Source organism: Plasmodium gonderi (genome assembly GCF_002157705.1).
Source record: "Plasmodium gonderi DNA, contig: Chr10, whole genome shotgun sequence".
NCBI lineage: Eukaryota > Apicomplexa > Aconoidasida > Haemosporida > Plasmodiidae > Plasmodium > Plasmodium gonderi.
Window position 1 is genome coordinate 86,135 of NW_021628935.1, and position 27,035 is coordinate 113,169.

The following is a 27,035-nucleotide window of genomic DNA, read 5'->3' on the forward strand; positions in this document are numbered from 1 at the left end:
TAAAAAAATATGGTTGGATATTTCATCCTTGCGTGCATAGCGTGTGCCCGTATCAGTAGGTGTGTAAAAACTACCTAGTAATTTCCCAATCCCATTTACATATGATACCACATTTTGTATTACTATAAGTACAACTGGTTTATGCCCTTTAATTTAAGGATATCTTACAAGTGCGTAATTTTACCAATCCCAGGATGTGTCCTTTTATTTTTTATTTTTTAATGCATAACAGTATCAACAAAACTTCTCGAAATAAATTTAAAAAGAAAAATATTTTACGTCATAACGTGGACTCATCAAATATGAAACAATAAAATAGCCGAATGGTAAAATATATTATTTTACACACTTTACATATGTATACTGCTTTGGAAACACAAAATAGGAAATGACATTTTATCAAGACATGGTAAAAAAAAAAGAAAAAAAAAGATTTAACAAAGAAAACGTAGATAGCTTTATTACTAGATTTATCGGACTATTACAACTCTTTTATAAAACACAATCAGCATTTTCACAAGAAATAATCTGTTTAATAATACCATTCTTCATTTTGTAAAACACACATAACATATACAATACTTCGCTCTATATTCACATTATAACTCTTTCATGTTCTTCTTAAGTATACACAGACCATTTATATATGTACACTTCTTTTGATCCCACCTCTCTGTATTACTCCCATTTACCAATAACATTATGATTTTTTTTTTTTTTTTTAATTACAAAGTAAGCTATCCTAAAGCAATTCTACGTTGTTATAATTTCTTATTGTTGTGTCTACAAAGGTACTCACAGGGAAAAAAAGTAAAAAAATAAGAGAAAAGAATGAACATTGTCTCCGTGAACCTCATTCTATTTTCTCTACTTCCTACTGTTATTATATCCCTTTAATATTTCCTTTATACAATATAAACTTTTAAAAAGTAGGTATGTTTAAATTGGCATCATAAGCAGATCTAGTGTTTGCGTCAAAATTGTACTTAATCATAAGCATACTTATATATACAAAACAAAGGAATATTTATTTTATTATAATCTTACCATTGCTAAACATAAGGCATTATAGTCTCCTATTTTTACATGCACTCAATGTAATTGTAGAGTATTTATATTTTAATGACTTGGGAGCTTTTTTTCATTGAGTGCCGAAAGGCATATTTAATTTTGGTAACCCCTCTTTCACTAAAAAGTAATATTCAAATAAATTTTCTTATTTTTTTTTTTTTTGGAAATTTTTCTCTATGAAGTCTAACATTATGTAGAGGGGGTGCAAAAAATATAGGAAAAAACAGAAAGCGATTTTTAATTTTACATCTTCGTGGAAAACCATATTAGAAGAAAAGGGGATAAAACTTGTGAATGTAAGAAATATATTTATGCATATTCAATTTCTATAGCAAAACAAACACCACATTAAATTTTTCTTTTTTTACACTTCTTTTAATAATTAAAATGTACACACGCATAACCCAATTTAAATATACACGTAACATCATTTGTTTATAAATTTTTAATTATGCAAAAATCTTAATCCAATGAAATACTCTATAAACAAGTTTCAGGCTAAATTAATATCATAATAAAACTCTATAAAATTCCCCATTTTATATGATGAATTGGAACAATTAGCTTTTTTTTTCCTCAAATTAAAAATATTATCAAACATGTTTTATTATATATAGACGGCGACGGGACTCGAACCCGCAATCTTCGGTTCCGAAGACCGACGCCTTATCCATTAGGCTACGCCGTCATAATAGAAATTTCTTCCTAAGAATTACATTATGGAATTTTTTGGAATACTTTAAACTTTAGAAATCAATGTATTTTTCCTCTAACTTTATTATAACAAAAACAAAAAAAAAAAAAATTTAAATTCTATTGGTGCTAACTTAAGCAATGAGAAATTATTTGTTTATTGTTTAAGTTAACGCCAATAATATTCATTCCTCATATATACAAATTTGCTCCTCGTTGAAATCATTTCTCAACAAGCTGCACTAATTGTTAGGCTTAAGCAGTTATAGTAATGGGTTATACCTATTTCGCCTATGTTTGTGTGAATATATATATGTATACATGTGTATTATATTTATATTCTACATACGTAGATAAATATATTTATTTGATAATTTTATTACATGTTGAAAAAAGAAAAAAAAAAAAATACATATGATTATTTCGAAGTGTAGAGAAATGTTTTATGGGGAAAAAAACAAAAAGGAAAACGAAAATTAAAAAGCAAAAAAACCATGACGTTCATCTAAAAATTCAAATTAAAGAACTTATGACATATATTAAAATAAAAAAAAAAAACACTTTAACTTAAGGTTAAGAAAAAGAGAAAAAAACATATATTCTCAAATTTATTATGTAAAAAAAAGCACAAATTTTAACAAAAACAAAGTGTCGTCGTGCCAAATAAATTTCATCTCACAAATAGATATACATATAACATTACATAAATTATAAAAGGAAAAAAATGCCGAAAAATATCTTTCTTATTCAACTTTATATTACTTTACAATCTTAAGAAAGTATAGTACACACAGTAATTAATACAAAAAAAAAATTGCAGTTATTTTTTCTGCCCCTCCTTGCTATGAATAAGCTACAGCCTTTTTCTTGTATATTCTAAAGGGGTTTTCATACATACAACGAAGTAAGTTCCTCATTATACATCCTAAGGTAATAATACATACAATTGGCTGTAAATATATATCTCCCCTACTAATTCTCTATTTTACAGCTCCATAAGCCATCATTCAAGTAATGTATATTTTCAATGCAGATGTCTTTATTCACTTCCAATCTAAAAAAAAAAAAGAAGAAAATAAAAATTATTACAAACTTTACATGCATAAAAACAGTTTGTATTCAAAATGAATTAATCTTTTGTTCTCTTCCTTACATTTCCTTTGATGACATGGTGGTAATTCCAATTGCGCATGCAAACTCCTTATCTTCAGCTCGAATTTGCTGTAGAGAGGAAAAAAAAAAAAAAAAAAAAAAAAATTCATGGAAATATATTCGCACATGCATCAATATATATATATGCATAAGAAAAACATTTATACTGATTGTTCTTTGTACATATATACGCTTTTACATGTACACAACTCTGGGTGTATATTCACATGTATACTTACTACTACTGTGTTTGCTTCTACGTCATCCAATTTTCCCCCTGGAGATGTAACCCCTGGACACATTATATTGGATCCTCTAAGAACGTTTCGAATTGCACCTTTGTCTACTTGTATTTGTGGCATCATGAAAGGGTCTAAAAGAACAGAGGTATGTCAACAAGTGTAAGTATGCATATGTAAAGAAACTCGCCTACATAATCGTATGAACGAAGAATGTATAACTTCTTATGTGCCAACTTTCCATCTGATTTTTCTATCCAGTAACAAACAAAAAAACCTTGTTATCATTAAAAAAAAAAAAAAAAATTAAATTTGTTTCTAACATTTGTGTACTAATTTTAAGTTGGGAATCCAAGGACCATTTCTTATTTGAAAAAATAACAACGCATTGTTTCCAATAATTACAGTTACGTGGTTTATACTAAAAATAAAAAAAAAAAAAAAAAAAAGGCATCTATAGATGGTTCCAATACTTTCACTGTCGCAGTCGTTATATTACAATATACACTCGTTAATTGTTTATATGAATTAATGAAAGACAAAAAAAAAAAAAAAAAAAAAAAGGGAAAAAAATAATAAAAACCAATACACAAAATTGTAGTGTATAATTTTATCGGATCTTATTTTGTTTATACCATTTTCCTAAAAATAAAGGACCCTTTTTGGGAAATATTTCCTCAATGAAGTCTTCTAATTTGGGGTATTGCTTTAAAATCTTCAATAAAAAAAAAAAAAAAGAGATTAATTTATATGCAAACATCTATCTCGAAATGTGTGTGCAAAATGATAGGAGCCATAAAGGAAAGTCAGCAAATTAAACAACTACAGCGAGAGAACAACCAAGACAAGTACAACTATAATCAGCATAGAATCATTGTTGAAATAGCATAAATCAAATATAGACGTGCTTATAGCAGGACAACTAGGAGCACATTCAATTTGGGGACAATTTTCACCAGTATTGATAGAATTAAAAATTTTGACAAATGTATTGCGTGCTATTATTTTTTTTTTTTTTTTTGCTAAAAAGATAAGATTACACATACCGTTGCTTTGATACTCCTCTGTACTGAGGACTTCATCAAATTCTGGGATGATATATTGTCAGCACAAAATCCCTTCATGATTTTCAACTTTTTTTTTTTTTTTTTTTTTTAATGTTCTTATATCAAAATTACAAATTTGTATTAATTCTATAAATAGAAGAAATTAACATCTACAAAAATGTAAAATAAAAAAAAAAAAAAAAAAAAACTTCTTAAAACTTTTCTCCCACTTCAAGCATGTTGGAATATCTTAACCTTTCAAAAAAAAAAAAAAAAAAGTTCTCATTTTATTCCCGGAGAGGAACATAATGTGTTTTGTGCTGTATTAACCTAGTTAAAGGACGTTGGTGGTCATAAAATCTATTTACATTCTAAGAATTGCTATGCGCACAATTTACTTTTAACTAAAATTTTTATCGTATTTTACCCTTAATAGGGGGGTAGAAAATAAATTTTCATTTCACTCAAAAACCTATTCACGTGTATACATTTACTCCGCTTACATATTCATAAAGTGAACAAAAATTAGAACTATTAAATGTATTTTAACATGACCTAATTTGCAAAGCTTAGGAGGTTCTTAAAAATGACACAAAAAAAAAAAAAATAAAATAAAATAAAAAAAAAGGAAAAAGTAAAAAATAAAAGAAAATGCAAAAAAAAAAAAAAAAAAAGGTGCAAAAAGCGTTGTACATCTAAAAACTACACCAATAAAGGTAAAAGAAGAAAAAAGTAGAGCATGTAAAACAGTGCTCATCATGTTCCTTTGCAAAATGTATATAAATGTACCTTTCAGTTTAATGCATGCATACCATATACATGTATGTAATGAGGTGTTATACTTTTTATATAAGCCTTAAAAATGAATCTTTTGGGGGCTTACATGGTGTATTCAAATTGTGTGGAACGATGAGATAAATACATCTCTTAATTATTCGTTTTCATACCTCATAAATACATTAACACCAAAAAAAAAAAAAAAAAAAAAGTGAAAAAATAAAAATAATAAAATATAAATGGGATTGGATTGGATGGGATGAGATGGAAAATGGAAAATACATTTACACATTTTTCTATTTACATATATTCATATTGAGCAAAATGGGGGTACTAAAAATTGTGAAATTAAAAAGTGTCTCGAATGCGGCATAAATGAAAAAGAGAGTAAAAAAAAAAAAAAATAAAATAAAATAAAAATAAAAACGAAGCGCTACAGCTAAATAGCGAAGTAATGATGTAACGAAGCAACGAAATAACGAACTCATGGACGAATGTGGAAATGTGCAAGGTCTTAAAAATAAGTATAGTGATAGTTACAAAAGACACAATCACACAAATGTTTGAATATAAAAAAAAAAGAATATGATAAAACAGTAAAATGCCGAAATAGTGAAATGCTGAAATAGAAAAATAATCAAAGGAATAACAAAAGTAAAACACACAAAAAACATATTTGGGTTGAGGAAGGCTATGATATATGATACCTTCAAAAATTTATGTGTACATAAATGTGCCAATCTACATATAAATCTTACAGATGGGTGGGACAGAATAAAAACTAAATTTCCCAATTCTTTGAAACAAAATAAAGGACATTATGATATCCATACTTTTTGCCCTCGTGGGATGTACAAAGTCCACAAGTTGCAAATTTCCTTAGTTTATTCTTTTATTTTTAAAACATCTATGAGTACATACAAATACTATGGTACATGCACACACAAGTCAATGCAGGTATATCTTATACATAAGCATACAAATGTTTCATATACTAGCCAATGATGATTACTAACAAATCAGCAATATTTGAAGCACTGAAAAGTTTCGTAATAGTAAAATGATATGACCTGAAAAAAAAATATTATCATTCATCTCTCCTCCAAAGTTTTACACCTAGGTATCATCTGCGCTTTGATTTTCTGCACTATTATATTCATTAGAGTTCTTTTCATTATGGTTATTCTTTTCATGTTCATTTTGATTATCGTGGTTCTTATCATTTACCTTGTCGCTTCCATTTCTGTTTCCATTTCTGCTATCACTGCTATCATTATCGCATGATTCATCGAGGTCATCCATTTTCGACTTGTCACTCAAAGTGCACATGGTCATGGGCAGATGATGGGAAACAAAAAAAGAGTTGGGAGTTTTAAATGATTCTGCATTTATATCCATTTTATTGAATTCTAAATTTTCCAAAAGTTTTGATAAAATTTCATCTTCATTTAAATCTTGCATAGATCTCAGCTGACTTTTTACATCATCATTTGATATCATTCTCCCTTCAATTATTTTTGCAAATGCATTTAAATTCAATTCTACTTTATTCAAGTAGTCTAAAAGTCCTATTCTATCTTTTATTCCTTCCACAATCTGCGGATATGTGCGGAAGGTAGATTACATATTTGAATATTTTCATGGACATATATAGACAAGAAGGTAAATTAAAGCAAAAAAAAAAAAAAAAAAAAAAAATATACGAATATGTGGAACTCTTTTCTTACCTTTTTCTGTATTAACTTTTTGCTTTGCTTATTTTCATTTTTCCATTCTTCCCTTATTTGATTTAGCGAGTATTCTAAGTCCATGTCCCAGTTCATGTCCTTTATGAAAAAAAAAAAAAAAAAAAAAGTTTTATATAAATTTTACCTAAATTTTACATAGATGCGTAAATCTAACAACGATGGAAACCTTTCTTTCTCTCATTCTATTGTGCTATTTCATTTGGCCTTATTTTGTCTTTATTTAGTCTCATTCAATTTGGCTCTATTTTTTTTTTTTTTTTTTTTATTTTCTTTTACCTTAATAAGGTCAGTTACTGTTATGTTGGCTGGGTCGAACTTGTTTTCAGAAACCTCTCCAATATTGGGTATAGATATGTCGTCAATATTTACATCTAATTCAATATTTGATTTTTTTATTTCGTCAAAACTTAAGTGAAAATCATTTACAGATTTCTCACCATATAATGACAAAAGAGAACTAATAATATTATTGGGATCTATATTAATAGACTCTAAAATTTCTGAAATTTTATTCCATTCCTTTATTAACAAACTCATGCACTCACTTTGTTTTTCCCAGTATTTACATATCAAATTATGTTCTTCTATTTTTATTTCTTTTTCCTTTGGGCTCATTTTGGGCTTAACATTGTCTTCCTTTTTCTGCAGATTCAGGAAGTGACAAAAAGAGGTTTATGTGTTATGAATACATTAATGTGCGTTCATGTTTGTACTACGGGTGTATACATAATGTATTCACGTATACTCATCTGTGCCATGCAAAACGAAAAGATAAAAAGTTGTAAAATAAAAATGAATGAACACTCTTGTTCCTTTCATATGATTCACTCATACGTTCAAGGACTAATGTCACAACAATATATCACACATTTTTAATTTGCTTTATTTAGAATTTGTTCATTTTTAATGATTTCATTAAGTCATCATTTATAATTCATTCATTCTTTTTCATTATCGCTATTTTTTTTTTTTTTTTTTTTTTTATTCTTTATTTTTTGTCACTTTAGATAAAACCACCTTTGCTGCATACCAGTTCGTTTTCCATTGGGTTTTCTGTCGCATTTGCCTCCAAAAACTTTTTCTTGATTTCCGAATTTATTTGATTTCCCAACAAAGCTATTAATTTTAGGATCATTCTTTTCCTTTTCTCGTTAAAAACTTCTTTAATTTCTTCCTTTTCTATGCTCTTTAAAATATACTTATAGTAATTGTTTGAAACCTATAAAGAAGAAATATTTCCAATAATGTATTAATTTAGTTGTTATATGATGGAGACGGTTGAGAGGAAAAAACTTAAGTGAATTAAAATATACGTTCCTTCCCCACTCCCACCCTCACCCCTATTGTGCCATATTTTAATATATGGAAATATCTCCCTTCTCTTGAAATTACCGTGAGGGCTAAGCTCATCAACTTGGCATTATTATTTTTTCCAGGTAATTGAGAATAATCTATCGATTCCATACTGTACTTTTCGAATGGATTCGGTATGTCATATTTTTCTAATAACCCAGTGACATGTTGAATTTTTTTTAATTTTATTTCAGTAGCTTTTTTTACTTTACTTGAATCTAAAACTATTTTATTATTTGGTTCACTCTTTTTTTCATGTCTCACTCTTGTTCTGGATTCATCAAATATAGAAGCTCTTTTTCTTTCTGTAACATTCTTGTCAATTTTAAAATTTCTTAATTCTTCTGATAATATATGATCCTCTATTTTTTTATTTAACTCTTTGTCACTATCTTCCCTTTTCGTTATCATATTTTTATTTTCATTTTTTTCTTGTGATTTATTTTCATATTCTCCTTGGGACAACTTGAACTTTACGCTCAGGGAAGATCCGCTTTTGTTTCTCAATGATGTTCCTCTTATTATAGACTTCAGCTATGTACGGATGAGTGAGGATGAAGAAAAAAGAAAAAATAAAAAGGAATTCAAAACGAATATATACATATTTCTATACATGAAAATTTGTCCACATTTTTGCAGAGACGGAAATGGGAGAAGCACGAGCAAAATGCACACATGTGTGTAATAACTACAATAGAAGTATTACGTTTTTATCGTTTTCTCCTCCGCTTAGGGATTCTTTTGATTTTTCCAGGGATTCTTCAAAAAAAAAAAATAAATAAATAAATAAAATAAAATAAAGTAAAACAAAATAGCAATAACTCACACCACGTAGTAAAACAAAAAGAACACTTCAGAATAGTGATACGAATACACAAATGATCATCTCTTTTCGACAGGTCTGTATTTGTGACAGACTTCATTCACAAAGTCATTTCAATGTGCGCAGGCAAACCTTTCAAGGATTCGTCGGACTCAGGAACAACACAAGAAGCTATGTTGGGAATGTCATCGATCTTCTGATGATGTGTGGTGGTTATAATATGTTGCTTTACATTATCATTTTGATTAACAAACAGAGGTGAAGATGACTGCAAGGTAACATGAGTAATGCCATCACATTCCCTAACCTCAACTACTGACTTTGGTATCAATGCATATATTTTTTCATCTAAATTTTCATTTTTCGATAATGCCTTTAATGCATAGGAGTCAACTTTTTCATTTATTGGGATGGCTGTACTATACATTTCTACTAAGGATTTTCCATGACTAACTTTACTTTTTTTTTTTTTTTTTACTTGTTTTTTATTCTCGGCTGGTAGTCGTATAATTGTAAGAGCGCCTTTTTCTGTAATAGCAAATAGGGAGAGGTAATAATAAAACAATAAATGTGCCATTTGCAGGATATGGTTTGTGCTAGTATTCCTAATGTATAACATGCATATTTTTATGCATGCCCCAGTCATGGCATCGAATTTATCGTAATATCCCTTCGTGCTCCGACTGGGAAATCAGTACATATATATATATATATATATATATTATATGCATACCACTTTTGGATTCATGCGAATAACTCCTTTGGTAATTTCGCAGATCTTCATGTTTTTCCATATCTAATAATTGTACAATTGGGTATGAGTAGATGGATCATGAATGGTTATATCGTAAATGACATATATCCACAAATACAAATACATGTATAAAAAAACGAACATTTAAACGAGAATACATACACACAGATTAACGATTCTCACCTGAGTAGGACACATCAGGATAACCCTCGTCCGCATAGACCTCATCATCCCTGCAAGCATCATAGGGACTATTCATATCTGGTGTGATTTCCATATCGTCATAATAGTCAGGTGTATAATTCTTAAAAACAGGGGCATAAGAACTGTTTTTTTTATTATCCCTTGTATAATTCATCATAGTATCATGATAGGGTCTCTTCACACTTTTCTCGCGGTTATGCTTATTGATCATTTTTCTCTTTGCATAATTATGGTCCTTTATCATTGTGTACTCATTTGGATCCAAGTCCATATTGTCATTCATATTTTCATAATAAAAATGATTATTATTGTTATGATAAACATCGGATGAAGAATACCTGTTATCAACTTCATCATTTACGTGATTATACTTGATAGCCTTTTTGTTTTTATATATTCCTTGTACATTGTTCGAAAATTTTGTCGGCTCTTTTATTTCATCATATTTCGAGGCTTTATTATATGGATTTATATTTTTCATTTGATTTTTATCTCTCATATTATGTGTATTAGTGTCAACATTTCCCCTTGAGGTTCTATGCCCACTTGTCATATTAACACTATTTAAGTTAGATATAGCTTCATTTGTATTCTCCCTATTTCCATTCCTTCCCTCACATATTACAACATTCGTATTATTATTGTCAAACTCGGGGAAATAATTTCCTGAATCGTTTTTTTTATATTCATAATTTTTTACAGAGGCATTTACATCTTCCCTGTCAAAATATCTTTGCTTCTCAAAAAAGTTGGAATTACCACTACCACTTGGCCCACCACTATTTATGTCTTTAATAAATGGCTGTTTGTTGTTATTACCAACAGCAGTATTTTTACCACAATTGCTGGTGCTGGCAATACCAACCCCTTTAGAACATTGATTGTATTCTAACACAGGATCATATTCATTCACCTCGTTACCACATGAAGGATTAAATCTATCTGACACGATTGCTGCATTTCCGTTATTACCATCCGAATTTAATGGATATTTTTTTCCCTCGAATTTGGTTTCATCCAAGGGAACATTTAAGTCTGTCATATTTTCTTTATTTCCTTCTTTTCTATCCTTCATATGTGAATCGATAAACTTAGAACCAAATTTTCTGTCAAATACATTTTGATGAGAATAATTAACATCTACAGCATTTTGAGAAAATTTTTGATATTCTTTTTTTCTGTCTCCATCTTTATCTACAACATACTTGTGTTGACACATATTTGTGTCATTTTTTGTTGAATTCATGTAATTAGTATACATATTTCTTTTAACATTAGGGTTATGTTGTTTCATTATATAATTATTATTAGCTCTTTCATGATCTACGTTGATATCGTCATTAAATTTATTATGATTCGCTCCCATTTTTGATGCAGTCACACTGCTTTGTTCTTTTGACAAAAATGAAGTAGACGAAAATTTGGGATTTATCATAACGCCCTTATTATTTGACATATTATTATTTCTCCGAAATTCATTATTTCCCAAACCTACTGCTGCATCCTTCTCATTCATTTTTTTAGATTCGATAAAATTTTCTTCGCTCAACTTTTTATCTTTTGACATTAGTGCATCGTTTTTATAATTCCCCTTTCCATTTGTAGCAATATTCACGTTGGAGTTACAATTCTGTTCGTTTGAATTTCTCTGATATATTTTGTCTCTTCCCACATACGAAGTATGTTGTGGTACTTGCACCCCTGCTCCTGCTGTTGCTCCTCCTCCTTGTGTTGATAGTCCTGTTCCTCCTACAGATGCTAGCCCTTGTGGGGAATGATCTCTAAATTCTGGATTCCCATACTTATTATGCTTTCTGTTCAGTTTGGAATAATTATAATTCTGGTTATTATCATTCTTACTTTTGGGATGCATTAAATTTTTCTTACTAAAATTTTCGTAATTTGTTTTCTGAATATGTGTTCCCTGTGAACTACTAGCATTCGTACTTTTCAAAATGGCCTCACTATTATTGTCACTCTTAGCACCTGTAGTTACTTTAAACTCGTTAAACTTTCGATGCAAAGTTTCTCCACTCATATTCGGAGCAGCTTTATTATTAGCTACTACATTACTTGCATCACCATACTTTGAATCCATTTTTAAACTATTCTCTTCATTATGGTAACCTATTCTGCGCAATTTGAATCGATCTTTTTCTACATTATTGCTGTCTCCATATATTTTGTCTACGTAATTTTTGTTCATATGTTCATTCAGAACGGTGCTTTTTTGCTTTATAAATTCTTTTTCATCCTTATTAGTGGTATTTATTTTCTCATAATAATTTTTTTTTTTTATATTTATACTACTGTTGTTATTATGTACTTTATTTTTTATCATATTTTCTTTTTCTAAAATTATATTACTAGACTCCTTATTACTATAACCATATAACTTTTCATCATTCATTTCCTTTCGTCTATATCCATTAGTTGGGAAATTACGATTAACCATAGAATACAGATTATTAGTTTTATTATAAGTTGTATCTATTGAATGTGTTTTGTTAGTTCTGTCTTTCTTTATTTGAAAAATATTGTTCACGTTTTTTATATTTTCTATATTCTTAATGTTTTTCTTGTTGTAATTATGCATAGTTCTTTTTGTTTTACCTGTTGTTATCTACTATGCGCCTCTTCACTCTCATATATATATAGAGACATGCACACGTGAGAACAGGGGCTTTTGGCAAGATTGCGTTTAAGAGGATGCACTGTTCTTATATGGCTTAGCTAGGCGTACAGGTTGTGCACACGTATATAAGCATGCACACACATATACAAACGTATATATATATACACATAAATACATATATATATGTGTAGATATATGAACAAACGCATGCATAAGCACTCACAAACGTGGAATCTCCCAATTAATGCAACCACAGAGAAACACACTGAAACAAAATAAAATGTGGTAAAAATTCAAAAGGTGTGCAAAACTAACTCGCGTGTGCAGAACCATTCAAATTTCAATGGTTCGAATGTGAAAGTGCGCAAAATCATACGCGCAGACATACACAATGCATGCATGTTTATTCATCCATATGGATCTCGTAATTTTCGCTATTCTTATATTTCCGTTGATATATCCAGTTTTTTGCTTATCAAAAACGTTGCAGTTTCATTTTGATATGACAAAGACATAACCATGCAATTTAGAATGATAACATTTTTTGTTTTTTTTGATCTGTAAAATGGGATGCAAAGGTATATCTTCAACGATATATTTTCCAATTTTTTCCTGTTTTTTTCGTTTTTTTTTTTTTTTTTTAAATCATTATGCCTATGCAAATTTTTTTTGCATATGTTTATGTATATATGTTTGTATTTATTTCATGCAAATAGTCGTATTTTTACCCAATAAAAAAAATTACAAAAGATTACACGAAATTCCATTTTTTATTACGGGAAAATGAAAAGGAGAAATATAACAAAGAGGTTGATACGTATGTCCCTGAAAAAAAAAAAAAAAATTAAATTAAATAAATAAATAAAAAAAGCGATATTATATTATACTACATGATATACCATGTGCATACGACGCAATCCAATAAAACATTACACAATGCATTACGAATTAGTGTAAAAAAATATCCCATTGTATATTTTCAACAATGTATGAAATTACTATTCCGCGAAAATCAAAGAAAATAATAAGAAACATGACTGTTACGCCCTTTATATCCATATTTTTTTTTTTTTTTTTGGTAACTTTACATATTTTTTTTACAAAATTTACACCATTAAAAAAAAATAAGCTAATGCAAAAATGAGAAAAATATTTTTATTTTCTTTTATATTTTCTTACATTTTTTTTTTTTTTTTTTTTTTTTTTTTGTATATTTCCACAATTTTCTATATCCCTGCGTAATTATTGCAATTTCCTCACACACGCCTTTTGTGTATCCTATTATATATATATTTTTTTCCCCCCCCCCCCCATACACTACCGCGTGTGTATGAGTGTGTGCAAACGGAGTTTTACAAGAAAGTATTTTCCCTGTGGAATTATTTTTCCATTCATATGGAAAACTTATCCTTAAGTTATTCAAAGCATTTACAAATTATGTGTAAACATATAAACAAACTTATGTTTTATAAGATTATATATATAATTATATAGTAACCCCTAGTTATAAAAAAGAATAAAATATGCACAGGAATTACACACTTTTTCTCTTCATTTCATTTGCGGTTAATGTCTTATATAATTGTAACACTTATTGATTGCTCTTCTTGCAATTCGAACCCCTTTTTTTTTGACATTTTTGATATTTTTCATGTTTTTTGAGAACGAAATTGTCCTCATGTTTATTTTCACTTAATTCACAATTAATTGTTCAAGGAAGTGTTAACATCAGGTAATAACCGTTGCAATACCAAACACACAAGGACAATAGGGTAAAATTTTGCTTTGTGGTAACTATGTCTGAGTCATTTTACCAATACTTGTCACTATGGTAATTCTCACACTGATTAGTTTATGACACTTTATTAAAATTTTTTTTTTTTTAATAAAGTTAAAAAATAGCGATTTAAAAAAATGAAAAAAGGTGGAAAAGATCTTTCAAAAGAGAAATCCTCATATTATTCAAAAAAAAAAAAAACAAAAAAAAAACTGCTAGAAACCTGCTCCGAACGAGACGTTTCCCATATTTTTAAGTTCAAAAAAAGAAAAATTTCTCAAATAAAAATTTTTTCTTAATGCTCAAAATAATATACAATTAGAAAAATGTGTAACTAATAGGAAAAAAAAAAAAGATAAAATAAAATAATAATAATAATAATAATAATAATAAAATAAAAAGTTGTTAAAAATAAGATTTTCTTAATACAATTTTTTTCAATTTATCCACATATGCTAAGCTTGTAGAACTGGGTATAAAGCCGAACTTCTTGTTGTCGTCCTGTTGAAAAGAGGAAAAAATTTTACTTTAAGCATCACACTATTGAAGCATAACACTCGTTCGTTATTGCATTGCAGGGATAAAACGTCTCTAAATATATGAATTGCAAAATGTGACAAATATAAGAATGAGCATACATTTGCATACCCCTGTGGTGGGATACACTCTTGGAAAATCACAAAAAAAAAAAAAAAATACATTACTAAAAATTGCTAAAAATAAGGGAACACAGGATTATGTTATTATGCTTAGGATACACCATATTTACACAAGACTACGCGTGCAACGACCCTCGTAAACATTTGTAAAACGAAAAAGTAAAATTGTTCAAAAGTGCATGCACAGAATTATTTCCTTTTTTTATCTCTTCAAAATTTGCACTTTTCTTACCGAAAAGATCAAGTCGACAAAATTTAAGACCTTAATTTTGTAATTTTTCATGGGAGTTTTTTCAATTGCAATCTTCAAATCCTCCATGTCAAAAAATAAAGGTACAATGTTTTTAGCATCTCGTTGTAAGTAAAATCCTTCTATATAAAAGATAGGAAATACTATTTCACTTTTTTTTTTAAAAGATAAAAATAGAAGAGCATTTTGAATTTGTCTACTGGATGGCATTAATTTCCAGTAAACGTTATTTTTTTTTACATGAGCATGCACGTTCTCAATATTTTTTAAACGTAAAAATTCATTTATCAATTCATAAGCTTTCTGCATGTTTATGTGATGTATTTTTATATTATTCGTATTCTTTACACCATTATTATTTATTATTTCATTCAACATATTTTCAGCATCGTAAGGACATAAAAAAAGATAACAAACCTGTTTGTCATTTTCGTGAAATATATATGGTGAATTGTTATGGTTTGTTAAAATGTATACTGGTATAATTTTCAATTTTTCATCTATAGATCTTTCATGATATTTCTTTTTCCAGAATTGGAAATTTATTTTGTTCCGCAACATACAAAGCTTACTTTCATATTTCATTTTCTTCCATATCCTTTCATTGGGTACTAATATGTTTATACTTCTTTGAATTCCTGCATTCGTGTTCAAACATTTTAATATATTTAGCATATATATACATAGAAAAATGATCAAATACATCTCGTAATGTTTCCGCTGTTCGTCCGAAGTAATGTGTAGTTATCTATGTGCAAAAAAACACAAGTGTTTAAACATTTGCAAAGAATTTACGTCGATCATGCTGATGAATCGTGTTTCTATATGTTCTTCATTTTTATATCCCTTTCCATTCCATTCCTAGCTGTATATGTTAAGTTCATTACAATGGTCTTGTTGTGTTATGGGTGTTGAAATAAACTACACTTCGGTGGAATCAAACTTTATATCTAATTTTCCTCGATTGCTCTTAAATGAAATATGTTTTCATTTCCGATAATCGTGTGAATATATGTTAAAAGGAATCTCCTAAGGGATTTTCCCTTGAATTTGATTTTGTTCATCTAGATGTTAATGAATCTGTCAACTTGTTTATATACATACATTTAGTAATTAAGTTTTTTCGTTTTTTTTTTTTTTTTTTTTTTTCCGGATACTTTATATATATACGCTTCAACAATTTTGTTAACAATTAAAAAAACTACAAATCGGATGTGCAAAAAAAAAAAAAAAGAAGAAAAAACAAAAACTAAAAAAAAATTTCCCACTTTCAACATTTGTCATATGTTCCAGCAAAGTGTTGCATCCAGTAACCTGCTAATATTGAAACACAAAATAACATACATTTCATGAGGTTACAAGTACATATACTTATCTATACACCCCACTTTGTATACCGCATTATATATATGTGCAGCAAAAGTATAGAATATTCAAGGCCTCCTCAGGCAGAATTAAAACATAAACACAAAACAAATGCACCTTATTACTCCTTACCTTAAGCACAAGAACGACGAAAACGTTGTATTCTTCGAATATGAAAATTATCAAACACGAATTATCACATTAGTGCGAAATAATTGTAACATATATAAGGTACACACAAAAAGGAGTAACTGCATGCTTTTCTTTTTTTTTTTTTTTTTCTTTTTTTTCATATTTTATTTTGTTCCTGCATATTAGGAAAAAACTAATTAACTTTTCCCCTAATTAGAAGTACGTCACCTTTGAACAATTTAGAACTCCTCAATGATTCATTCATTCCTTCATTTGTAGAAAACAGGAAAAAAAAAAAAAAAAAAAAATATATTCATTCCTTTTTTATCCTTATATATTTGGTACCATGTATTCTATAAAAAAAAAAAAAAAAAAAAAAAAAAATCATATTTGAAGAAGCGTAACAATTCTTCAGATCATCTACATAATATATCAATATATACATTTCGCACAAAAGATAGTTACGTGAAAAATGTCACAATAACATATGCAATTTAGATTGACCACAACAAGAACTTTTTCCAATTTGACAAATTTTAAGCTAATGTTTTTTCAACGCAGATTTCTCATGACCATTATTGCCTGTGTCTATGTCTTTATTCTCAAAGTTTTTTTAAATCCTTTTTTTTTTTTATCTTTCAATGATAAAACTGTTGGAGGTGTGGTTATAAAAAATGATCACCATTCAAAAAATATTGCATCGAATAAAATATGGTCTCAAAGTGGAGCATCACCTAACAAATCCCCGGTGAATAGTTATGTTTTCCAATTTGCACAGAAAAACAGATTATCTAGCATGAGAACGAGAAGGAAGAAAAATTTACTTTTTTTTTACAACATAAAAAAAAAAAAATTACCGCACCTCCTTTGTTTTCATAGTGAAGATTGTGAATACTGCAATAGCATGGAGAAGCTATTAACCAAATTAAAAGACGAAGAGGGAGTTAAATTTCTCAAACTTGAAATGTATGAAAACACATACAATTATGAATTGTTACAAGAGTTAGATTATGATAACCTGTGTGGTGGATTACCATATTATTACAACTTGAAGACACATTATAACATCTGTGGTGCTACGACTTATCACAACTTGAGAAACTGGGCCCTAGACAAGAAGTGCAAGTATGCCGAATACATCACATTTATAAATTTTTTTTTTCTCTGTCACTACCCTATAATGCATATTACCCTCTGTAGTTTGAATATGCTACTTTACAATACACCGTTTCTACAACACTTTGCCCAATCCTATTGCATCTTCATCGGATAGATATAGTATCAGATTTTACGTTAATTTAATTTCCTAACAACTTTTTCCCCCTTTTTTTTCAACAGCCCCAATGAACCACCATATGAAGAATTTTAAATGAAGAAGATACAGCGTAACCGTATATATATATATACTGACACCCGTTTTGTGCTTAAAAATAAAGCAATTGGAAGGGTTATAATATTGAGTCCTCCCACGCGAATAGCCTAAATGATTTAAAAAAAAAAAAAAAAAAAAAATTACCACTATGCTTATTTTAAATGAAAATGGATTAAAAGAACATTTATTGCACAATACTACGTCACACAACATAACAAAATTTAAGAAATGTTAATTAAAGGAATGGGTTTTTATATTAGAAGAGATATACACGTCAATATATTTATTTACAATATGCGTGTTTGATATTTGGCACATGTGCACATATTGTACATTTTAAAGCTTTATATATATATATATATATATTTACTTTTTTTTTTTTTTTTTTTTTTTCCCTTTTTAAATCGTTAAAAAAAATATTTCATTCACTAGTTTACAGTTCCATTTTCTTTTTCCATTTTTATTTAATCGAAGCGATTCGCGAGATAAAAAGGAACTATATTGCTACAGCATATTCGGCAATTCCAAATACATGCACTCAAGTACTCATACATATATGTATACATATATATATATGTACATATATGCGAGAACACACTGGTATGAAAAACGTTTATATATTTTTTTTTATGCCTCAAAAAGTTGAATCATTATTCCGTCTGAGACTTTGCCATTTTCACATTTACCGTTTATGATGCTTTTTTGTTCCATACATATTATTTCTTAAGCATCATTTTTTTTTTTTTCTTTTCGTAAGATTGACTTTGCCCATTTGGCATTTTCACTATGTGCCACAATTTTTTGGCATGCTTTACCTTTGCCACAATTTGATTTATTTTGCCCACTCCCCCTAACATTCTTCCTTATACTTAATTAATAGAACTTTTTTCATGATTTCCGTTTTTCGCCGCATTGAGAAGTGATAACTATGCAGCAAGGAAGCTGTACAACTTTGAAGAGAGGAGCTGACATATGCCACATACATATACGCATGTATGTATATATATGTATCTCCATTTTGTTATGTAAGGCTTATATGCCTAAACACTCTTTTGCTGCATGCTGAAAGCCAATTACTAAACATTGCCCCTTCATCAGTGTACATATATTTTCTGTACATAATTCGTGAAAAGGGTAACAAAAAACCCATGACTCCTTATTTGATTTAGCACATAATTATATATGTGCTTTTTTCTGATTTGCCTTTTTTTTTTATTATTTTTTTTATATATTATTTTATTTTATTTTTTAACACCATGTGTTTGCATATTAGAACGAATTAACATCCATTGGAGCTTATTTGTATGAAGAACTTTTCAAATGGTTCACTTTGTATGTTGCAGAAATTTAAAGGTCATTTAAACCATCCACACAAAATAGCACCCTACAGAACCAAGGCATTTTTTATTTATTTATATATTTTATTTTTTCTGTTTTTGTGTCTAAGTGTATCCATTCAGTGTTTGTATAAACCATATTCGATGTAAATGGGGAAAGTATATTTTTTTTTTTTCTTCTCAAAAAGGTGACAAAATTCAATGGAGAAAAAAATCGTCATTTTTTAGGTTCCATTCTTTGCATATAGCATTCAACCATATTTTATTTTTTTCCTTTTTGCTTCTTTTTATCCCTATTTATATTCCTTTTTTTTTTTTTTTTACATTTGCAACCCTGTAAAAATGTACAACATGACTATATACACAAAGTATGGCACCGTATTCAAATTGCTGTTTCTGCTGTGCATGTATAATATCATAAAAAGTGTATTTTTTCATCTGAAGGGGAATGAAAAAACAAACGATCGTAAAAATTTTTACGTACAAGCGAATAATTGGAATTTATTCGAAAAATGGAAATCCATAAGTCCTATGGAAAAATTAGAATACAAAATAAATTACAATCTTGGATTAAACATAGATGCAGAGATAGGTGATTTTGGTGATTATAACTCAGATGTGAAAACAGATCTGATTCTGTTTAATTATGATAAGAATAAACAAACAAGTACTATATTTATATACATATTTAGCATATATGAAAATAAATTCATATACCACACGGAAGTTAGTTTTGAAGGTCAAGTTGTGAATGTCATTGCCATCGATCTTAATTTTGACGGTGCATTAGATGTCTTGGTATTATTTAAAGATCCCAAGGATAGTAGCAAAACGAGTAAGTATTATATTTCTGCATTTTTGCAAAACGAAAATGATAAATTAGAAGAAGCGTGGAATTCGAAAAAAAAGGAAGTTGCTAATGAAGACATATCAGATGGTAAAAACGCAAGCCAAGCGCCCACTGTTCCAGCTAGCGAAAAGGGAAGCGAAAAAGAATCCAACGATAGCATCTACTTTAGCAATATTCATCCACTCGTATGTGATATAAACAACGATGGTTTACCGGATCTAATAGGACAACAAGCATCAAGCGATTCCGTGGGATTTTCCCGTTTTGTATGGATTAACAAAAAAGGAGAATTCAAAAGTGCATTGTGGAAAAATATGAATCTGTTTAGTAAAGAAGATGTAGATGAAATTACGAACCCCAATTCGAGTGCAGTTGTAGATATCAATGGTGATTGTAAAGCCGATTTGGTATTTACTGTGTATAATAAAAATAATGCAAAAAAAAGTACTTCTCTAGAAATATGGTTGAATCAAATAGTGGGTGAAGGAAGCATGTATGTAAAATATAAAGAAAACTACAATTTACCATCTAATTCTTTGCAAGTCCTTTTTGGAGATTTTAATGGAGATGGTGCTATCGATATTGTAACTCCAACATGTACAAAAAGCTCATATTGCAATTATTGTTGTGTAAGTGATGATAAAATATACTTTATCCCGAATATTCAAAAAAAAATATGTGATAATTCTTGGCAAAAACCTGATGAAAGTAAATGTAGATTAGCATCTAACTTATGTTCAGAAAGTGATTTTACATTTATGCAAGAATTAAATGATGATTTTGTATCTATAGTTGATACATCTGGATTACATCTATCAGGTAATGCAGACTATCCCTACTACATTAGTGTTGGGGATGTAGATGATGACGGATTCTTAGATTTGTTAATCACATTAAAAAATGATAAAGGTCAGAAATATGTACGAATATATAAAAATGAACAAAAGGCATTATATGAAGAAAATAATGTCGACATAAGGGGTTTTTTTAATTTCTACCAGTTTGTTACATCTCCTGACGAAACGGTAACAGATGTGTACAATGCTGCTTTTTTTGACATCTATGAAAATGGAGTATTAGATATACTCATATTTGGAAAGTATAAAACATCCAATAAACAGAATAAATATGCAGCTGTTGGATTTATTAGAAGTAATGAAACAGATTCACTTTTTTTAAAGTCAACAGCATTAAATGGAATATGTGTAAATGATTGTTATAAAGAAAAGGATAAAATAACAACCAAAACATTGGGAGGAAATGCTCATGGTCCCACTTTTAAAATTACAGTAATTGATGTTAATGGTGTTAAATCAAGCAGAATTGGTATACAGAAAAGTCAGTCAGCTCATTCCCCTTTGCAATTACCATATGTTTTATTTGGACTTGGGAGAACTAGTAATTATGTAGAAGAATTTTATGTTGGCATGCCAACACATGAACAGAAGTATTACAACATGTGGGTATCCATCATACCAAATTCACATATTATAGTCATTCCTTACCCTTTGGAAAATTCCAATAAGTGGCAAATTCAACTATCTGTCAATCCATCCAAGAAGTTTTATTCCATTATTTATATAACCCTCATATGCTTGACCGTCATTGGAATTTTGATTTTCATCTTGGACAGGCGGGAGAAGGTGGAGGACTCAAAGGAAGAAATGGGATTTAAGAGCCATTTTGTTATAGGCTAATAGCTTAGAAGTGAAATTATGAAAAACTTGGAAAATTTATTAGAATATTTTATACGAGTTAGGAAAAAAAAAAAAAAAAAAATGCCTAACCTGTGTCTACATGTATTAGTTATCATGAACCCCTTCCAAATGATAAAGTAATTCACAAAGAAATTATTCCTCCACTTCTAAACATATTATTGCAACATGACACAACTATACAATGAATAATTGTTCGTGGCATCAAAACATGGCCCATCACGCAGTGCCTCATCAGGATAGGTGTAATGAAAATTCCACTATGTATTATTACTGATCAAAGTGCAAAACGCATGTCCATTACAGCTTATCGCACACTCGTAATGAATTTGTGTCACCATTCAGGGTTAAAATGCACACACACCCTTTAAGAATAAAATAAAGGGGTGAGTTTTATTTTACTTTATTTATTTTAATTTATTTTATTATAACCCCCATAGCCGCTTTCTCATTTTGTTCTTAATTTGAATATTTTCAATTTCACCATTTGTGGCCCTTTCTTATTTTTTTGCTATATTTGTGGGATTCACAGTGTTCTCTTACCGTCATGTTAACTCGTTTCTATTCTTTCTTTGGCTCATTCTTTCTTTTTTTTTCTTTTTTTTTTTTTTGTTACTAATTACATGAGATATTCAAGCCATTAAGCTGAATTAGGGAGAAACAACTTTTAAAAATTTTTTAGTGCATTTATATCCATGCAAACATATGTATTTATATATATATATATATATATATATATATATATATATATATATATATGTGCGTGTTTCTCGTCGTCCTACTTTTTGACGGTACCATTTTGTATAAATTTAATGCAATGTGCTTTTTTCTCCATTCCATTTTTATTTTAAAACCATTATATAGAGTAAATATAGCTCTTTTATTAAATAGTGAAATGGTCAAATTTTACAAAACTTAAAAATGAAAAAAATTAAGAATACATCACTTAAAACAATATTATCATGCCAGTCCTACTAAGAAAATGTTGTATGGACTGTAGTCCTTTTGTTTGTATAAAAGTGACAAATACCTGTGATAGGAATATATTTTAGGGGGTACTACATTGCATAAGGATTTTTTTTTTTTTTTTTTTTTTTATGCATACATTTATATGCTATTTTTTCCGTATACTATCAAGCAAGTGCATTTTTTTGTATATACATTTATAGAACATAGTAAGATAACAGGAAAATGAAAATAGACAGAATGTTTTTTTTTTTTTTTTTTTTTTTTTTACCAAAATTAGCTTCATTGACTTGGGTTATGTTTTATTCGATAAGAAAATACTAATTTTTTTTTTTTTTTTCTAATCGATATAGAGAAGTATTTCCACTCCTTGTACATTAATTTGTTTCGTGTTTTTTTTCATACCCATCTCTCATTGTTCACAATTCTTTTTTTTTTTTTTTTTTTGCAATTTATTTTTGTTTGCTCAATTAAAAATGAGACGAGTCATTCAAGGGGTATTTTACTGTTGTCTATTCCTATCATTTGCAGAAATCGTAAGTGGATGTTGTTTTTTTTTTTTTTTTTTTTTATATATATATTTCTTTTTTTTGGCTTTTTACCATTTTATGTACACCTTTGAGCACCTGAAGCTTGAACACGCAACATGACACTTCTAACATACAGTTGCTATAAATTGCGTGTTGTCAACCTTTCCCCTCCAGAATGCATAGACAAAATAGAGTATTTCCTCTTTTTTTTTTACCTAATGAACAGATATTAGGATTCAACTTTGAACATGTGTCGAAGAAAAAAAAATACTTAGTTTTGCCAAGTATTACTGTTTTTCCCTTATATCTCTACATTACCAAATGATATCACATATGCTTCCAACCGATTTATTCATTTTTCTTCTTCTTCTTTTTCATCTTCTTCTTGTCCCTTTTTTTTTTTTTTTTTTCCCGGCAGAATCATACTTGGATTGCAAATACTACAATGGTTAGTCCTCAAAGGATAAAGAGTATTTATTACAATTTATTGATTCTACAAAATGACGAATAAACAAATTTTAATAACCCTTTTTTTTTTTTTTTTTTTTTTTTTTAAGTTATAAGTAAAAAGACTTCCTACCTTAGTGTAAATCATGCAGAACAGGTTTAAGCAAGAAAATAATATCATTACTTGCGTTACCTTTCCTCTCTATGTGCGTGAAATAAAACCATGTTGAACCTCATTAGATCAATCATATCTTACCAATTGTTCGTCTTGAAAAAAATTTCCTCTCTTGTCTTTTTCGGACAAAAGTACTGTGACGAAGACCCATTCTGTAGTTACTTCCTGTATAGTGACACAAAACAAGAAATACGACTTTGCTATGACAAAAAAATTCTTCTTAAGAAGCCAAAATATGATGAATTGTAATCCAAAAGGAGGATTAATTTTACAAAAAAAAGAAGAAGTTCTATTTAATCATAATCTCACTTAGGTAAAAACATGTTCATCATACGTACATTTGTACTCAATGAGTTTTTCTTTTTTAGATGGATAACAAGTATAAAGGAAAAAATGTTTGAACAATTTGCTCCTGCACTCGTAAATACGCAAGGCATATGTAGTCACAAAGTCGAAAAATTTACTTTTCACACTTTAAGAGAGGCCATAAAAAATGCAAAGGTGACTTACAATTAACACTTTGGGATATATATAAGAGGTGATAAAAATAATTATCACATCGGTTGCAAAAAAAAAAAAAATAAAATAAAATAAAATCCCTTTCTTAGGAAAAAATGCAAAACTTTATGATACTCAACTTTCAAACAATTTTAAAAAATGGTAAGACAATTGATAAGAATAAAAATGGATGGTCTCTTGTGTGTGTACGCTAAATTAGATGAATACACAATTTTTCGAATTTCATATTCACTTTCTACCTAAATTACCTTTTTTTAAGAGGATGATATCCAAGGATATTTCTGCGAAGTGATTGATTATTTTGTCAATCGAGAAAGTTATGTTGTGTTCGACTTTACCAAATTAGGAAATCCACATGAATCATGTCTCTGGACAAAAAAATGTGGAGCACGAGGATCGGTGATATAAAATACATATCGATACAGGACTAACAGAATAAAAAGACATCCTATGTGTTGATTTTTTTTTTTTTTTTTACTTTGACAGGTTTTTCCATATGGGGGAGAGAGAATTTATGCATTTTATATCTCCCTTAAGTTCATATGTACACTGTAACAGTTTAATGTACAACTCGTCCTCTTTTTTTTTTTTTTTTTTTCTTCATCAGATACAAGCAGATGATAGTAAATATGAGGATAATATAAATCCAGGAGATGTGGTAGAAGCTCATACATTCTAAGTCTTAATTTTTTCTTTCATTTATTGACAAATTTGTTTTCATCCCTTTATTTATACATACTCATAATTGTGTGCACAGACAATAGTTGTATTTACAGTCAAAATATATGATAAAAAATAAAGTTTAAAAACTTTTTAGCGTTTGTTTCATGTTACACTAATCATAAAATATATATACATCAAAAAAACAAAAAATAAAAAAATTTCCCTACTTATATAAAATTCATGTGATATGTTAACCCCTTTCCAACACTCACGAACAACTTTCTACATGTATAAAAATTGTTCTCCATTTCGATTTATTTTAACTATCTACACACTATAGTGCCCAAATGATCGAGGTCTTTTACATTTTTTAATAAAAGCATTGAAGTCATAATTATAGCTAGTACAATAAGGTAACTGTGCATATATATATATATATATATATATATATATATATATATATATATATATATATATCCCTTGCAATGTAAAGTGACAAGGTGAGGTAGGGAAGAGAAATGTTATAATTATGCACCCACCTGGTTGAAACTAAACCATCTTCATAATTATTTAAAAATAATTTCCTGTCTTGTACTATTAAAATGTATTATTTGAAAGATATATTTTATATAATTTCAATCTTCTCTTATGTAAGAATGGGATGAATTAAAAAAAAAAATAAGTAAATTGGAACGACAACTTCTACCCACATATCCCTTTCTTACATTATACATCATCCATATAAAAATGTCGTAAAAATGGAACCATCTTATTACTTTCCCTCATATATATAATTCTTCCAACATTGAGATAATTGTATAAACAAAAAAAAAAAAAAAAATATAAATTACATGTGAACAAGAAAAACTTCCCTATTTTTTGTTTTAGTTTATGCTTGTTTTATCTTTTCTCTTCACGGCACTCTGCATCATATTTTATTTAATCTCTATATGTGGGTTGCCAAAATTATGCGTGTAGGAAAAATGTATTCAAACAGGAGACGCAAAAATATCACAACATTTGTGAAAATTTGTGAAAACTTCACAAAAATTGGCAAAAAATTAGCCAAATATTGACCAAAATGTTTTTCTCTACTTTTAATTGTTCCACATGTGGGAAAATAACGTAAAGTAGAAAATAAAATGGCCTTCAATTTCTTCACGCAAAGGAGCCGGGATAAAATAAAAAATACAAGCGTATTACTCCGTAGAATATATTTTTGCATACATTTTTTTATACACATTGTGCATTTTAAATATATAAACGTACATGTTAGATCGTGCAACAGCTTCGCGAAATTTTGACTAAGGAAAGCAGCTAAGCTTCTATAATATATATACATTTGTAAATATCTCCATTTGACTATAAAAAAAAGAGGGGAAAACAAGGTGCATTTCGGATAAATAATAAAAGAATATTTACAAAATGATTCCAAGAGTTTCAGGAAAATGTTTCCTTATCAATCTTTTGTAAATTTGGTGGAATATGTTTTTTTTTTTTTTTTGTTTTGTTTTTTATTATACCCCGTTTAGTTCACAAATTTGTATCTGCTTTTCTGAAATGCAAGGGTTTAATTTTTTATTAAAATACATGACAATCTAGGAATGTTATTAAATGTCGTAGATTATGTGAAACAATAAGGAAAAAAGGAATGGAAAAAAAAAAAAAAATAAAAATAAAAAAAAAAAATAAGTTTTTCCTCACCTTTCCTCTAGCCTTCAATTTGAGTTTCCCTTTTTTTCCCTTTTTAAAATAACAATAAAATATATTACAAAATAATTTT

At 28.5% G+C, this 27,035-nt stretch overlaps 6 protein-coding genes and 1 non-coding gene across 7 annotated transcripts; 3 read left to right on the forward strand and 4 right to left on the reverse strand.

Annotated features, from left to right (window-relative positions):
- Positions 1–1,686: 1,686 nt before the first annotated feature.
- Positions 1,687–1,749, reverse strand: PGO_100180. The gene has a single exon. It is a non-coding gene; the product is annotated as a tRNA-Arg (tRNA).
- A 987-nt stretch (positions 1,750–2,736) lies between these two features.
- On the reverse strand, positions 2,737–4,279 carry PGO_100190 (cell cycle regulator protein; the record flags this gene model as incomplete). The annotated part of the gene is made up of 6 exons (XM_028688053.1): positions 2,737–2,818; positions 2,918–2,985; positions 3,156–3,289; positions 3,479–3,576; positions 3,791–3,870; positions 4,202–4,279. 6 exons carry the CDS (start codon positions 4,277–4,279, stop codon positions 2,737–2,739), a joined length of 540 nt encoding a protein of 179 aa, XP_028543854.1.
- A 1,815-nt stretch (positions 4,280–6,094) lies between these two features.
- On the reverse strand, positions 6,095–12,456 carry PGO_100200 (hypothetical protein, conserved; the record flags this gene model as incomplete). The annotated part of the gene is made up of 9 exons (XM_028688054.1): positions 6,095–6,574; positions 6,706–6,804; positions 7,003–7,368; positions 7,757–7,945; positions 8,119–8,613; positions 8,786–8,838; positions 9,035–9,430; positions 9,636–9,698; positions 9,840–12,456. The coding sequence occupies 9 exons, from the start codon at positions 12,454–12,456 to the stop codon at positions 6,095–6,097; spliced, it is 4,758 nt and encodes a 1,585-aa protein (XP_028543855.1).
- A 2,221-nt stretch (positions 12,457–14,677) lies between these two features.
- On the reverse strand, positions 14,678–15,886 carry PGO_100210 (apicoplast TIC22 protein; the record flags this gene model as incomplete). The annotated part of the gene is made up of 2 exons (XM_028688055.1): positions 14,678–14,773; positions 15,164–15,886. The coding sequence occupies 2 exons, from the start codon at positions 15,884–15,886 to the stop codon at positions 14,678–14,680; spliced, it is 819 nt and encodes a 272-aa protein (XP_028543856.1).
- Positions 15,887–17,222: 1,336 nt separating this feature from the next.
- On the forward strand, positions 17,223–18,047 carry PGO_100220 (hypothetical protein, conserved; the record flags this gene model as incomplete). The annotated part of the gene is made up of 2 exons (XM_028688056.1): positions 17,223–17,803; positions 18,017–18,047. 2 exons carry the CDS (start codon positions 17,223–17,225, stop codon positions 18,045–18,047), a joined length of 612 nt encoding a protein of 203 aa, XP_028543857.1.
- A 1,691-nt stretch (positions 18,048–19,738) lies between these two features.
- Positions 19,739–21,934, forward strand: PGO_100230 (T-cell immunomodulatory protein homolog precursor; the record flags this gene model as incomplete). Its single annotated transcript, XM_028688057.1, has 1 exon — positions 19,739–21,934. The coding sequence occupies one exon, from the start codon at positions 19,739–19,741 to the stop codon at positions 21,932–21,934; it is 2,196 nt and encodes a 731-aa protein (XP_028543858.1).
- Positions 21,935–23,394: 1,460 nt separating this feature from the next.
- On the forward strand, positions 23,395–25,268 carry PGO_100240 (hypothetical protein, conserved; the record flags this gene model as incomplete). The annotated part of the gene is made up of 9 exons (XM_028688058.1): positions 23,395–23,454; positions 23,675–23,732; positions 23,867–23,896; positions 24,006–24,052; positions 24,203–24,315; positions 24,439–24,571; positions 24,679–24,730; positions 24,849–24,988; positions 25,197–25,268. The coding sequence occupies 9 exons, from the start codon at positions 23,395–23,397 to the stop codon at positions 25,266–25,268; spliced, it is 705 nt and encodes a 234-aa protein (XP_028543859.1).
- Positions 25,269–27,035: the final 1,767 nt, after the last annotated feature.